The following is an 11,311-nucleotide window of genomic DNA, read 5'->3' as shown; positions in this document are numbered from 1 at the left end:
TACCAAATTATTTTTTTTAATAAAAGGTACTAAAATGTACTCCTTGTCTAAGTGGCTACGCTAATAAAACTCTTAAAATTAAGGGTCTTGCTAACAATTACTAAGACTTAATATATATAATTTGTACATTGTGGTATAATCAGTTTACATTGAATTATAAGATTTTTTTTTTGAACAATAACTTTACTTTTGAAAAATTGCGAGTGAATTTATAATAGACGGCATACATATTAGACCAGAATTAAACGGTGCATCCGGCGACATTATCGGCAGAAGGACCAAGCCTTGCTCATATAAATGGAGTTAAACAAAAAAAAGATAGGCAAACCAACATATATAGTCATGACTGACATAAAGATGTGCATTGCCGAGGTTTTCTTTTGTTGCCTGAGTTTCGGCCTTTGACGCAAGTATTTGACTTGAATTGTTCTGTTTATTGTGAGTTCAATGTTCAAAGTCTTTTACTACTGCATTATGGAATCAAACATTTGGGCCTAATCTAAAATATCTAACATATATGTTGTATGCTTGAGATATTGTAATTATGTTAATCGTCAAAACGATTTATCATAAGTTCCCTCTTCAAAATAAATCCAAGGAAAAAAAAGATCTCTTCACTGAGACGGTCCCATTAGTTTTTTTAGAGAAAGTAATATTGTTTGACATCAAAAGATTTTTCAATATTTTACATTTATATTGTTGCATAATCAATTCATTAAAAAGTGTATGTAATACCTCACCCTAAATTTGCAAGCATTATTAAATTTTAATTCACTGTTAATATTGGGAAAAAAAAGTATATACTGTTATCAATTATCATTTTATGTCGTTCGATTTTACAAAGGGAATAGACGACAACCGTAATTATAACTATTATTGGTAAGTCGACAATATTTACATTGATTATGATTATGGGTCAAACGGCATGTTTGTATCTAATAGTTTACCTATATAATAAATTAAAACCGTTAAATATATATAGGATCTATATATCTAAAATTAATAATGTAATTTATATTAGTATAAATTATATATATATTTATTGAAATTTTAAAATCTTAGACTTCTTTTTTGTCAATTAAATGGAATTTTAAAATATTAATTTTTTTAAATTTTCGTTCAACATGTTTCAAAGAAAAAAAAAATATACTGCAAATACAAATAAAGTAATTTTGTTAAAGAATTCTCTAAAGATATTAATTAAAAAAATCAAATAAAAAGTATGAATTTAAATAATTTTATTACATGAAAAACTCTAAAAAATACTTATTTTTTATGAAAATATTAATACTTTTTTTATCAATATTATTAAATTACTTGTTGACAAAGCATTCATAAAATATTCATCGGACAAAAATATCGATATTTAAGTCCGCAACAACTAATGAGCGTATATATGTCATTTTATTCCAACAGAACAATTAATTGGCCTATTGTGGAGTAGATGCACCATCAATCGTCGATGGTATACACAAGTGAGCACTATCTCGGTGTTGTGGCTGGTGGGCACCCTTCATAGTGCGAAATATTTATGAAGGGTTGGAAAAATACGGAAGCATATAAAATTCTTTCAAGTTAGAATTTCATATGTCTTGATAATGTGAATATTTATGTTTATTTCTCTTTATAGGTATTAAATAAAATAAGTGAGATTCAATTAACATTTTTTTAAAAAGATGGACATAAAATTTTCAGACCAATATCACTTTAAATTTTAATATGAGACGATAATTCCCAATAAAATACACTCTCATGTCATTGTCAAATTATTTAAGGTGCGAATTTATTAATCCCATCCAATAACATTTTTGGTGGCTGGCCTTCTACGGCGCTTCAGCTTCAGCCATATGTATGCCGCAGCTGCATGTCTGCTTTTGGATGGAAATAAAAAGAAAAAGAAAATTAATTAAGGAGAATAAATTAACAAAATAAATGAAGTAGAATCAAGTAAGGTATTAAATATTGGAAATAAATTTTTTATATTAAAATTCCATATGACAATTTTATACGAAAAAAAATAAACATAAAAAATTTGCATAATTTTTCACAAATTTTGAAGAGGTCATATTTATTTAATATCTTTTGTATTTATTTTTGTTTATACGACCATATCCAGTAAAACATTTACGGAAGAAAATTTATTCCCTCCAATATTAGACCATAATTCAACGGTGCATGATCCGGCGGCTTTAGCAGCGGAAGGACCAAGCCTTGCTCATACACACGAATGCTTAGTAGGTAGGAGTTTTTGTTGTACTAGGTCGAAAAAATAAAGATAGGCCACGAACATAGTTGATTAAGACTAACATAAAGATGTCCGATGCCGAGGTTTACGTTCGTTTTCTGAGTTGTGTGATGGCCTTTGACGCAAGTATTTGACTTGAATTGTTCTATTTATTGTGTGTTCAATGTTCAAACCCTTTTACTAACACCTTATGGAATCAAACATTTGGGCGTAATTCGAAATGTCTAACATATATGTTGCATGCTTGAGCCCTTGAAATTATGTTAATATTCAAAGCGATATATCAAAGTTTCCTCTTCAAACCAGATTGCAGGAAAAAAAACCAAATCACTGCGTTACTGACATGGTCCCATTAGTCTGGAGAAAGTAACATTGTTTGACATCAAAAGATTTTTCAAAAAGAAACAGAAAAAGATTTTTCAATATTTTGCATATATATTATTCAATAATAAATCAATAGAACTTATTGTATTAACTCAACCTAAAATTATATTATTAATTTTTATTTCACTGCTAATATTAAGAAAAAAGTTTATACTCTCAACGTTTATCATTTTTTGTTGTTCGTTTTTACGAAAAAAAATAGAAGAGACAACCTGATTGCTTTGATAAGTTGACAACATTTACATTTCAGAACACTATTAACCTTGATTATGATAGAGAGTCAAACAGCATATAATTCCAATAATCCAATGCTATGATATGATGACATCATGATTTCCTAATTCCTCAGGGATAAATCAGTCATTTCAGGCCAAAAGCGAGTGAACGTGTGTCCGCAGACTTTTATGAAAAGAGATTGCAATTTCCCTAACGCGGTCCATTACTTTCAGAAAAAGTATTTTTTTTTGTATTAAAAAAAAAAGAAAAAGTATTTTTTTTTCCCAACAAGCATTTATTAAGAAATTAAACATATGAAACATTTTACTTTTTTTTTTTTATGTTCATTATCTTTTATTCTTTAACAAGTCTGAAGGCATTTACTATAGACAAATCATTTAAATAATAATAATAATAATAATAATAAATTGCCCCCACGACTTATGACTAAAAGCAATCGACAACGTATTTTTTTTTTTTGTATTAAAAAAAAAGAAAAAGTATTTTTTTTTCCCAACAAGCATTTATTAAGAAATTAAACATATGAAACATTTTACTTTTTTTTATTTTATGTTCATTATCTTTTATTCTTTAACAAGTCTGAAGGCATTTACTATAGACAAATCATTTAAATAATAATAATAATAATAAATTGCCCCCACGACTTATGACTAAAAGAAATGGCAATAAAATAATCAACCACAAATTTAAGGCAGAGTTTAAATAGCCCCTCGATGACTTGATCCGTTCAATAGTTTCATATCTTGGGTTTCAATCGCACTTCATTGACGCTGTCTTCTCACCTGCTAGCTGCGGAATCATTCTCTCAACTCCATCCCAACAACCTCTACAATTTTCTTCTTCTTCATCAATCACCATGATGCAAATCAGCTCCACCGTTCCAGTTCACAACCTTCACAAATTTCAAGCAATAAGATGTCCTAGCTTCAGATGTCAAGCTTCTCCTTTAAAACCTTCAATGAAACTACCTTCAACCTTTCCTTCCTTTCAGTCTCAGAAACCGTTGATCTCCACCGATTCCACTCGGTTGCATCTCGCCAACCTCGACAAGCTCCTCGAGAGCCAAAAGCCGGTGGTCCCCACCCAACTCCATGATCAGCAGCAACAACAACAACAACCCATACTGAATAACGACTCAAAGGATAAGAAAGGAAGAAGCTTCCTCGAAGGACTCAACCTCGCGAGGCTATGGCCGGAGATGAAAGCCACGGAGGAAATGTCCCCGCGCCACCTGAAGCGCCTCCAACGTCTCCTCTCGATGTCGGCTGAATATTCTCCGAGGAACATCATCGGCGGCAGGTGGAGGGAATATCACGGCAGCAACGACTGGAAAGGGATGTTGGATCCCCTCGATGAGAATCTCCGGCGAGAGGTAATCAGATACGGCGAATTCGTGCAAGCGGCGTATCATGCGTTTCACTCCGACCCCGCCATGTCAACGGAGGAGGCACCCCAGCCTCGCCACGTGGCGTTGTCGGACAGGTCCTACAGCGTTACCAAGAGCCTCTACGCCACGTCATCCATCGGGTTGCCTAAATGGGTCGACGATGTGGCTCCGGATCTTGGATGGATGACCCAGCGGTCAAGCTGGGTCGGGTTTGTCGCCGTTTGTGATGACCCGAGAGAGATCGCACGGATGGGAAGGAGAGACATCGTGATCTCCCTCCGCGGAACTTCCACGTGTCTCGAGTGGGCTGAGAATCTGAGGACTCAATTGATTGAAATTTCCGGGGCCCAAGATAAGGCCCAAGGAAAGCCCAAAGTGGAGTGCGGGTTCTTGAGCTTGTACAAGACCAAAGGGGCTCACGTGCCGAGCCTGGCTGAGTCAGTGGTGGAAGAAGTGAAGAGGCTCATGGATGTTTACAAAGGTGAAAAGTTAAGCATCACCGTCACAGGGCACAGCCTTGGTGCCACACTAGCTTTGTTGGTTGCTGATGAGATAAGCACATGCAGCCCAGATGTACCACCAGTGGCTGTTTTCTCATTTGGTGGGCCTCGTGTGGGTAACAAGGCCTTTGGGGACCGCGTTACGGCCCAAAATGTGAAAGTCCTAAGAATAGTGAACTCCCAAGATGTGATTACTAGAGTACCCGGCATATTTGTGAGTGAAGAGCTTGAGCAAAATTTAAGGAATTCCAAGGTGGGGGGTTTCTTAGACATGTTGGAAGAGAATACACCATTGGCATACTCACACGTGGGAACTGAGCTACGTGTCCACACCAAGATGTCGCCGTACCTGAAGCCGGATGCTGACATGGCATGTTGTCATGACTTGGAGGCTTACCTGCACTTGGTGGATGGGTTCTTGGCATCTAATTGTCCATTCAGAGCAAATGCTAAGAGAAGCTTGGCAAGATTAATGCAAGATCAAGGCTCTAATGTTAAGAAGTTGTATACTAGCAAGGCAAAAGCCTTGACAGTGAATCTTAAGAGACAGGGATCAATGTCTATGTCTACTTGTTTGCCTAGTCCATCTTAATGAAACTCAAATGTGAATATACTCAATGTTGCATATGTACCATGTTGTTACGCTTGTCTTTTAGGTATGTATATTTTTTTGCCCAATTTATCTTGCTGGAAGGACATATATAGTATAAAAACTAAATTAACCGAGAGTGAAATTTGTTATATTTGGCATTTGTAAAACTATTTCATAAATAGATAACACAGTTTTCCTATAAGTAATCCAGTTCTGATTAGTGTTTATACAAATACAAATTAATTTTTATTGCCCTCCAAAGTTTATTTCAATCTTCAAATCAGAGAGTCAGAGTCATGCATTCTTCTTCACTACTTTTTAGAGCAATGGCTCATATTAAATGCTCCAAATAGTCTTCTTTGGATTCCACGCATTGCATCAATCTCTGGATATCTTTCAAAATATAAACACAAATGAAAAATTGAACTTTTTAACTGCTCCTACTTTTGCAACAAATAAGATCTAGTTGGTCAGGATATTCGGCTCTCACCCGAAAGACCCGGGTTCAAGTCCCGGCAACGGAAAATTTTTATTTTGCGTTCTGGTGTTAACACTACCTATCGCATAACGTGAAATCTCAATGAGACATAGAAGAAGTCATAAATTTATACAAATGTTTTTTATTTTTTATTTTTTAAAAATACATTCAGAAGAATGGAAAATGTAATAAAGAGCTAAACAAGAGACAGAAAGTCCTGATGAGCAATTTCCAGGTGAAAGCATTTTGGGAAAAAAACTAGTTGTGCAGGCCACCGTGACGCATCAAGGTCTACCCACTTGTTGAGCATAGCCAGACTTGTGTTGTGGTTCACTGGTTGGCCACAAATTTGAATTAATGGAGGCCTGGCACTGTCCATTGACTGGCTTGCCATTCTGTGGGAAATAGCCAAGAACAATCATCTGTGTACATTGACAATGAAGGAAGGAAGAAGTGAGGTGAGGGGCATTTCACAATTGTCTCACTCCCTGTTCCTCTGTTAGCTTCATGTGATTGTACATTTTTTTTTTTTTTGATACACATGTGATGTGATGGTACTCTAAATACATGACAAGAGGCCCAAGAGCGTCGTGTTATGTTCTTTTGTTGTTTTTATTGGTAGGTATGTTATGTTCTTTACTTAAATCTCGATATCAAAACCTTTCCAATGCATAAATGATCTTTCTCTCTCTCACCCAAACTATTCTGCCTTAGTGCCTGCGATAGTATAGATAAATAAATTTCTTCAGCAGTAATATTATTGTAAACTGTTACCCCAAAAAGCTACTGTAAAAAACAACGTTATATACAATTTACTGTATATGAAAATTTTGAATTGAAATGAAGAAATTGTTCCAATTTATTGTTATAATAAACTGGACAAGCGTTCAAGGAATCAAACTGAAAAAAACAAACCAGGGGAGAGAGACTCCAAAAACATCCTCCCTTTGACGCCCATATTTTTTAAATAAAAATCTTGAATACATTAGGCAACTTGAAAATCATAATACATCGGCATTTATTTTTCCTCTTCCCAACAAAATTAGTGTACCCAACTCAAGTAATATTGTTTCTAATGTTAAAGAACAATCATAAGCATGGAATCTCACAAAGAGAGCTTCCAAGTAATGGAAAACTATATAACCCTGGGACAAGATAGATTCCTCTTCAATTGTAAGCTACCTAGAGAGGGAAGACTAGGCCCAACACGGTCCTAGTATTGACCTAAGTCCTACTGGGCCTAATAAATTTGTTAAGTTTAATTATTATTTTTTGAAAAACCAATCTCAATAAATTAGATTTAATAACAGTTTTAACTTTTAAAGTATTTCTGTTATTTTAAGTAATTAATTTTTTTTATGTTATAAGAGATAATTTTATTTCATACATATATATAAGGGACATGATATATTAACCACCAAATTTTTTTACCATCTTTACAACCAACATAATTACTATTGATTTCCGTCAATCTAACGGTTATAACATACATACATATAAGGGACATGATTTATTAACCACCAAAATTTTTTACCATCTTTTACAATCAACATAATTATTATTGATTTTCGTCAATCTAACGGTTATAATTTATTGGGACGATCCAATAATTTTCAATAAATTATAATCGTTAGATTGGCAGAAATCAGTGATAATTAGATTAGTTGTAAATGTTGTAAATTTTTTTTATGATAAACATATCATTCCCCTGCATTATAAATATATACAAATTTTATAGTGTTATTTATTTTATTTTATGTCTTTAATAATGGTGGCATATAGGGAGAAATGTCATGTCAAAGTGGGAGAAACCGAGTGATATTAATGGGAACCAGAGAAGAAACCAAAAGAGAACGAACAAACTTTGACTCTTTGTAAAGTATTTATCCATGTCTTCTTGGTCTTCATCTTCATCGCTGTATTCGAGCTTCACGCCCGACATGGACACCGACCAACACCTACCCACACACAATCCCCTCTCCCACGTTGTCCAGAGGGATCTCTCCCGTCTCAGATTAGCCCAGAAAGCCGTTCATCTTATCCCTCTTCTGGTTCTTCTCTGCGCTATCATCCTCTGGTTCTTTTCTTCTCCCACCAACAAAGGTTCTGTCTTTTCAATCTCAACGTTTTTCATTTTACTTTCTTTTATAGTACCAATTATTTTCAATTTTGGACTCCGTTGAAAGTAAGAGTTCTTAACTAATCTGATTTTTACACACATCACAGATTACAGAATTTGATGGATGAACATTTTCAGCCTATGGTTAACATCTCATTAAACATGGAGGTCGGCACATACATATATATGTATATATATATTGACCTCTTGGAAAGTTAAGAGTGAAGAGGGTGAGACCAACTCGAGTGCTATTTTATTTTTTCAAAATGATTAGTCATTCAGTTTCCATTGTATCAAACAGCTCTATACCTATCAGCACTTAAGCTAGATAGAAATTTTATCAGATTATGTATCAATAGATTGCTTGTATGTTTCTTGATTCAGAAGCCCTCTTCAATTTTGATTTTATTACAACTATATTGCTTTTGCTATATCAGAAGGAATGCTCATATGTTAAGTGTATCTGGAACTCTTGATGCATCTATTGTTGCTGTTTCATAGCCACAGAAATATCTTTTCCCACAAACAATTAAACGTAAGTGATACAACTACTAAATCTCCAATAATAGGTAAAAGCACACTAGGTCATTTTCTGCAAGACATCATTTAGGCAGAAAAGAAAGGGGACAGATTAACATACAAGTACTGACTATACTTATTCAAGTCTACAAAATTTCAACACATCCTATTGCAATAATTAACATAAGAATTTTTCTTTGCATTACATAAATGCAGTATATATATTCAGTGTTGGCACTAGGTAGGTAGATTGAGCAGAAGTGAAACTCCTCATCCCTTGACTGAGCCTCCCAGCCTTGCTTATAGACTCTCACAAGTAAAATTTGTGTGCTGCAGCATTGGTCCAAGCTTGACTAGCTTAGGCACGACAATATTGTTCCTAACCGAACACCACACGGGGTTCTCCCATTGTAAAATGGAACCCACAAGGTTTGCACGTATGGTTAGTGGAAATACACGGGGCCATCTTTCAGTGCTGTATGACCTGAAAGCTTCTTCTACAGATGGGTCTTCAGACTTGATGGCTCCTGCAAGCTTTTTAGCAAGAACCACTGAATCCTCAAGTGCACAGCAGGCTCCTTGACCAAGATTTGGGGTCATTGGATGCCACGCATCTCCAACCAGCACAACTCTACCTACAGAAGCAGATGGAGTTGTGGCTGGCCAAAGCCACCGATCTACCAATGGAGTCCTAATAACAGTGTCATCCGGAGTAGAATCCATTATGTTCAATAGCTCTGAAGGCCAATTCCTGACTAGTTCCTTAGCTTCCTTCTTCAGCACCGATGAATCAGTTATTTTTGGACCTGCCATTGAACTCAAAAACGATTATCTTTCATAAGAACCTAGACAAAAATAGAAGATTGACATATTATGCAAAATAACTTAACCGTGAACTAACCTGGAGATGGACTGTTGAAACAGATAAACCAATAAACTTTGGTTGGAGAGACAGGAACATAACCGGCACGCAACCCTCTTCCATAGATGTAATTCACTCTTGGTTCGTAAGGTTGTCCATCTGAATAAGAAGCAAGTCCTCGGAAAGCAATATGGCCAGCGTACTTTGGCTCAGGAAACCCCATCCACTTAGCTATTGGTGATCGAATCCCATCACACCCTATTACAATCTATTTAATGATGAAATTAGTTTGTTTCACACTTTTTCAGAACGAGAGCTTCATAAATTGGCCATTACGTTTCTAAGTTCCAACAATTTATAGGATACTACTAAGATTTCAAATTTTCAATCATAGCCAAATCATGTGATTAACTAAATATGTTATATTTCATGAAATTGAAATCCTAGCAGCTATATAGTTTTGAGCTGAGGAAGTAAAATCACAATGACTGACCTTTGCAAGCATCTTAGACCCATCCACAAGTTCCAAAAGGGTATCCCCGTTTGGACTTGCTTCAATTCTTGCAAGCCGCGAAGAATATTGAATGGTATCCGGAGGGAGCTGACCAGCCAAGGTTTCCAAAAGTACTCTCCTCTCCACTGCACGCATCTCTTGGCTGCAGGATAACCCTTTTGCATTTGGTTATTAAATATCATCCACAACTCAATGCTTATTATAGCCTGAATTAATAAAATCCAATATGAGACTATATATCCTATATTCATATGCCATACACCATACCTTTCATCTTCTTCTTTTAAATTGAAGGCGCGTAGTTCCCTCCCATCCTCGGACTTCACCACCAACCTGTACAGCTGATATTATGAATCACCTCGAGCTCAGTTGATATATGATTCAAATAATCGAACTGTTTTATTTTATTCAAATTAATTTTAATTTTTTTTAACCTGGAACCTGTTCAGAGTCTGTTAATGTCTCAAAATCAATTTATGATAAACAGTTGAGAACAGATTTTTCAAAAGTGATTCTTTTAGTTGAGTTCAATTGTTAAATTGATTTATAAAATTAATTCCGAAACTTTGTTAAAAAAAAATTACTATTACTAGTATGTACCCTTGAATTTCTAAGAATTGAGGTCTGAGATCATTTGCAACTCCAATTGCATCGAGTACCCTCCACCCGTTCTTGAGAAGGGTGAGTGAAGTTCCACCGGTTCGAAGTGACCCTGCCTGCTCCAGTACCAGGGACCGAATTCCAAGCCTGATCATTCATCATGTACATGCATGTTATAAAACAAATGTTAGAGAGCATCACTGTTTATAAACTAGAGCACTGACTGATGACTATGAAGATTCGCGAGTTGCAACCTGTGAAGTGACAGAGCAGTTGCAAGGCCTGCAATCCCACCACCCACGATCACAACCTGTTCCTTTCGGACATCAGATTGAGCCATTATGGTTTTGCTTCTGTGGGCTCGAAACAAACCATTGCGCATGAATAATGTTGTGGTATGAGAAGACGGTGAGCTAGGAGATTTGAGAAAGACAAATGACGAGGTTGTTGTAGTAGCCATTAATGTTCAATTCAGTTCTGATAATAATTAGTAGCTACGCAATAGACAGCGTACTCGTGGAGAGATAGTACGTGCGTGTTCAGCCTTGGGGCCTTATAAACTTGTGGTGTGGGACGTTTCCTTTTTAGAGCAAAGCAAGACTCGGGAGGAATTATTATTCCATGTTATTTACATTTTGTCAAAAAGTTTTAAAAGTATAACTCTAATATTATGGGTTCAAAATCATTTAACACAAGTGTAATTTATACTCTAAATTATTATTATTAATCTTATTTATATTTAATAGTTCTGAATTATTAAATATTTAAATTGTTACATACAAACATTTTTTCCATAAATCAATTATCAAAATGTAATGTAAGACTTCTTGATATTTTATTATAGATATTAAATAATATTTTAATTGTCTATAGT

At 35.1% G+C, this 11,311-nt stretch overlaps 2 protein-coding genes across 2 annotated transcripts; one reads left to right on the top strand and one right to left on the bottom strand.

Annotated features, from left to right (window-relative positions):
* The first annotated feature begins 3,624 nt into the window (after positions 1–3,624).
* On the top strand, positions 3,625–5,442 carry LOC133293171 (phospholipase A1-Ibeta2, chloroplastic). Its single transcript, XM_061491705.1, has one exon. It carries the CDS (start codon positions 3,723–3,725, stop codon positions 5,343–5,345), a length of 1,623 nt encoding a protein of 540 aa, XP_061347689.1. The 5' UTR covers positions 3,625–3,722; the 3' UTR covers positions 5,346–5,442.
* A 2,983-nt stretch (positions 5,443–8,425) lies between these two features.
* Positions 8,426–10,975, bottom strand: LOC133293165 (monooxygenase 2-like). The gene is made up of 6 exons (XM_061491699.1): positions 10,692–10,975; positions 10,438–10,584; positions 10,105–10,170; positions 9,817–9,979; positions 9,363–9,591; positions 8,426–9,267 (listed from the first exon to the last, which is right to left on the bottom strand). The coding sequence occupies exons 1-6, from the start codon at positions 10,895–10,897 to the stop codon at positions 8,762–8,764; spliced, it is 1,317 nt and encodes a 438-aa protein (XP_061347683.1). The 5' UTR covers positions 10,898–10,975; the 3' UTR covers positions 8,426–8,761.
* Between the last annotated feature and the right edge of the window lie 336 nt (positions 10,976–11,311).

This window comes from Gastrolobium bilobum, unplaced genomic scaffold (assembly GCF_033153095.1).
Source record: "Gastrolobium bilobum isolate Gb01-03AN ecotype WA unplaced genomic scaffold, APGP_CSIRO_Gbil_v1 utg100355, whole genome shotgun sequence".
Classification (NCBI taxonomy): Eukaryota; Viridiplantae; Streptophyta; class Magnoliopsida; order Fabales; family Fabaceae; genus Gastrolobium; species Gastrolobium bilobum.
The sequence above is the reverse complement of the archived record's forward strand: the minus strand, read 5'-3'. Positions and strand labels throughout refer to the sequence as shown.

Bases quoted from the DNA above. Each gene is read 5' to 3' on its own strand.
- LOC133293165 (XM_061491699.1), bottom strand. From the start codon at position 10,897: ATGGCTACTACAACAACCTCGTCATTTGTCTTTCTCAAATCTCCTAGC. The intron at 10,585-10,691 runs GTTGCAACTCGC...ATGAATGATCAG, and splicing joins ACTGCTCTGTCACTTCACAG to GCTTGGAATTCGGTCCCTGG. The intron at 9,980-10,104 runs GTATGGTGTATG...GTTATCCTGCAG, and splicing joins TTAAAAGAAGAAGATGAAAG to CCAAGAGATGCGTGCAGTGG.
- LOC133293171 (XM_061491705.1), top strand. From the start codon at position 3,723: ATGATGCAAATCAGCTCCACCGTTCCAGTTCACAACCTTCACAAATTT.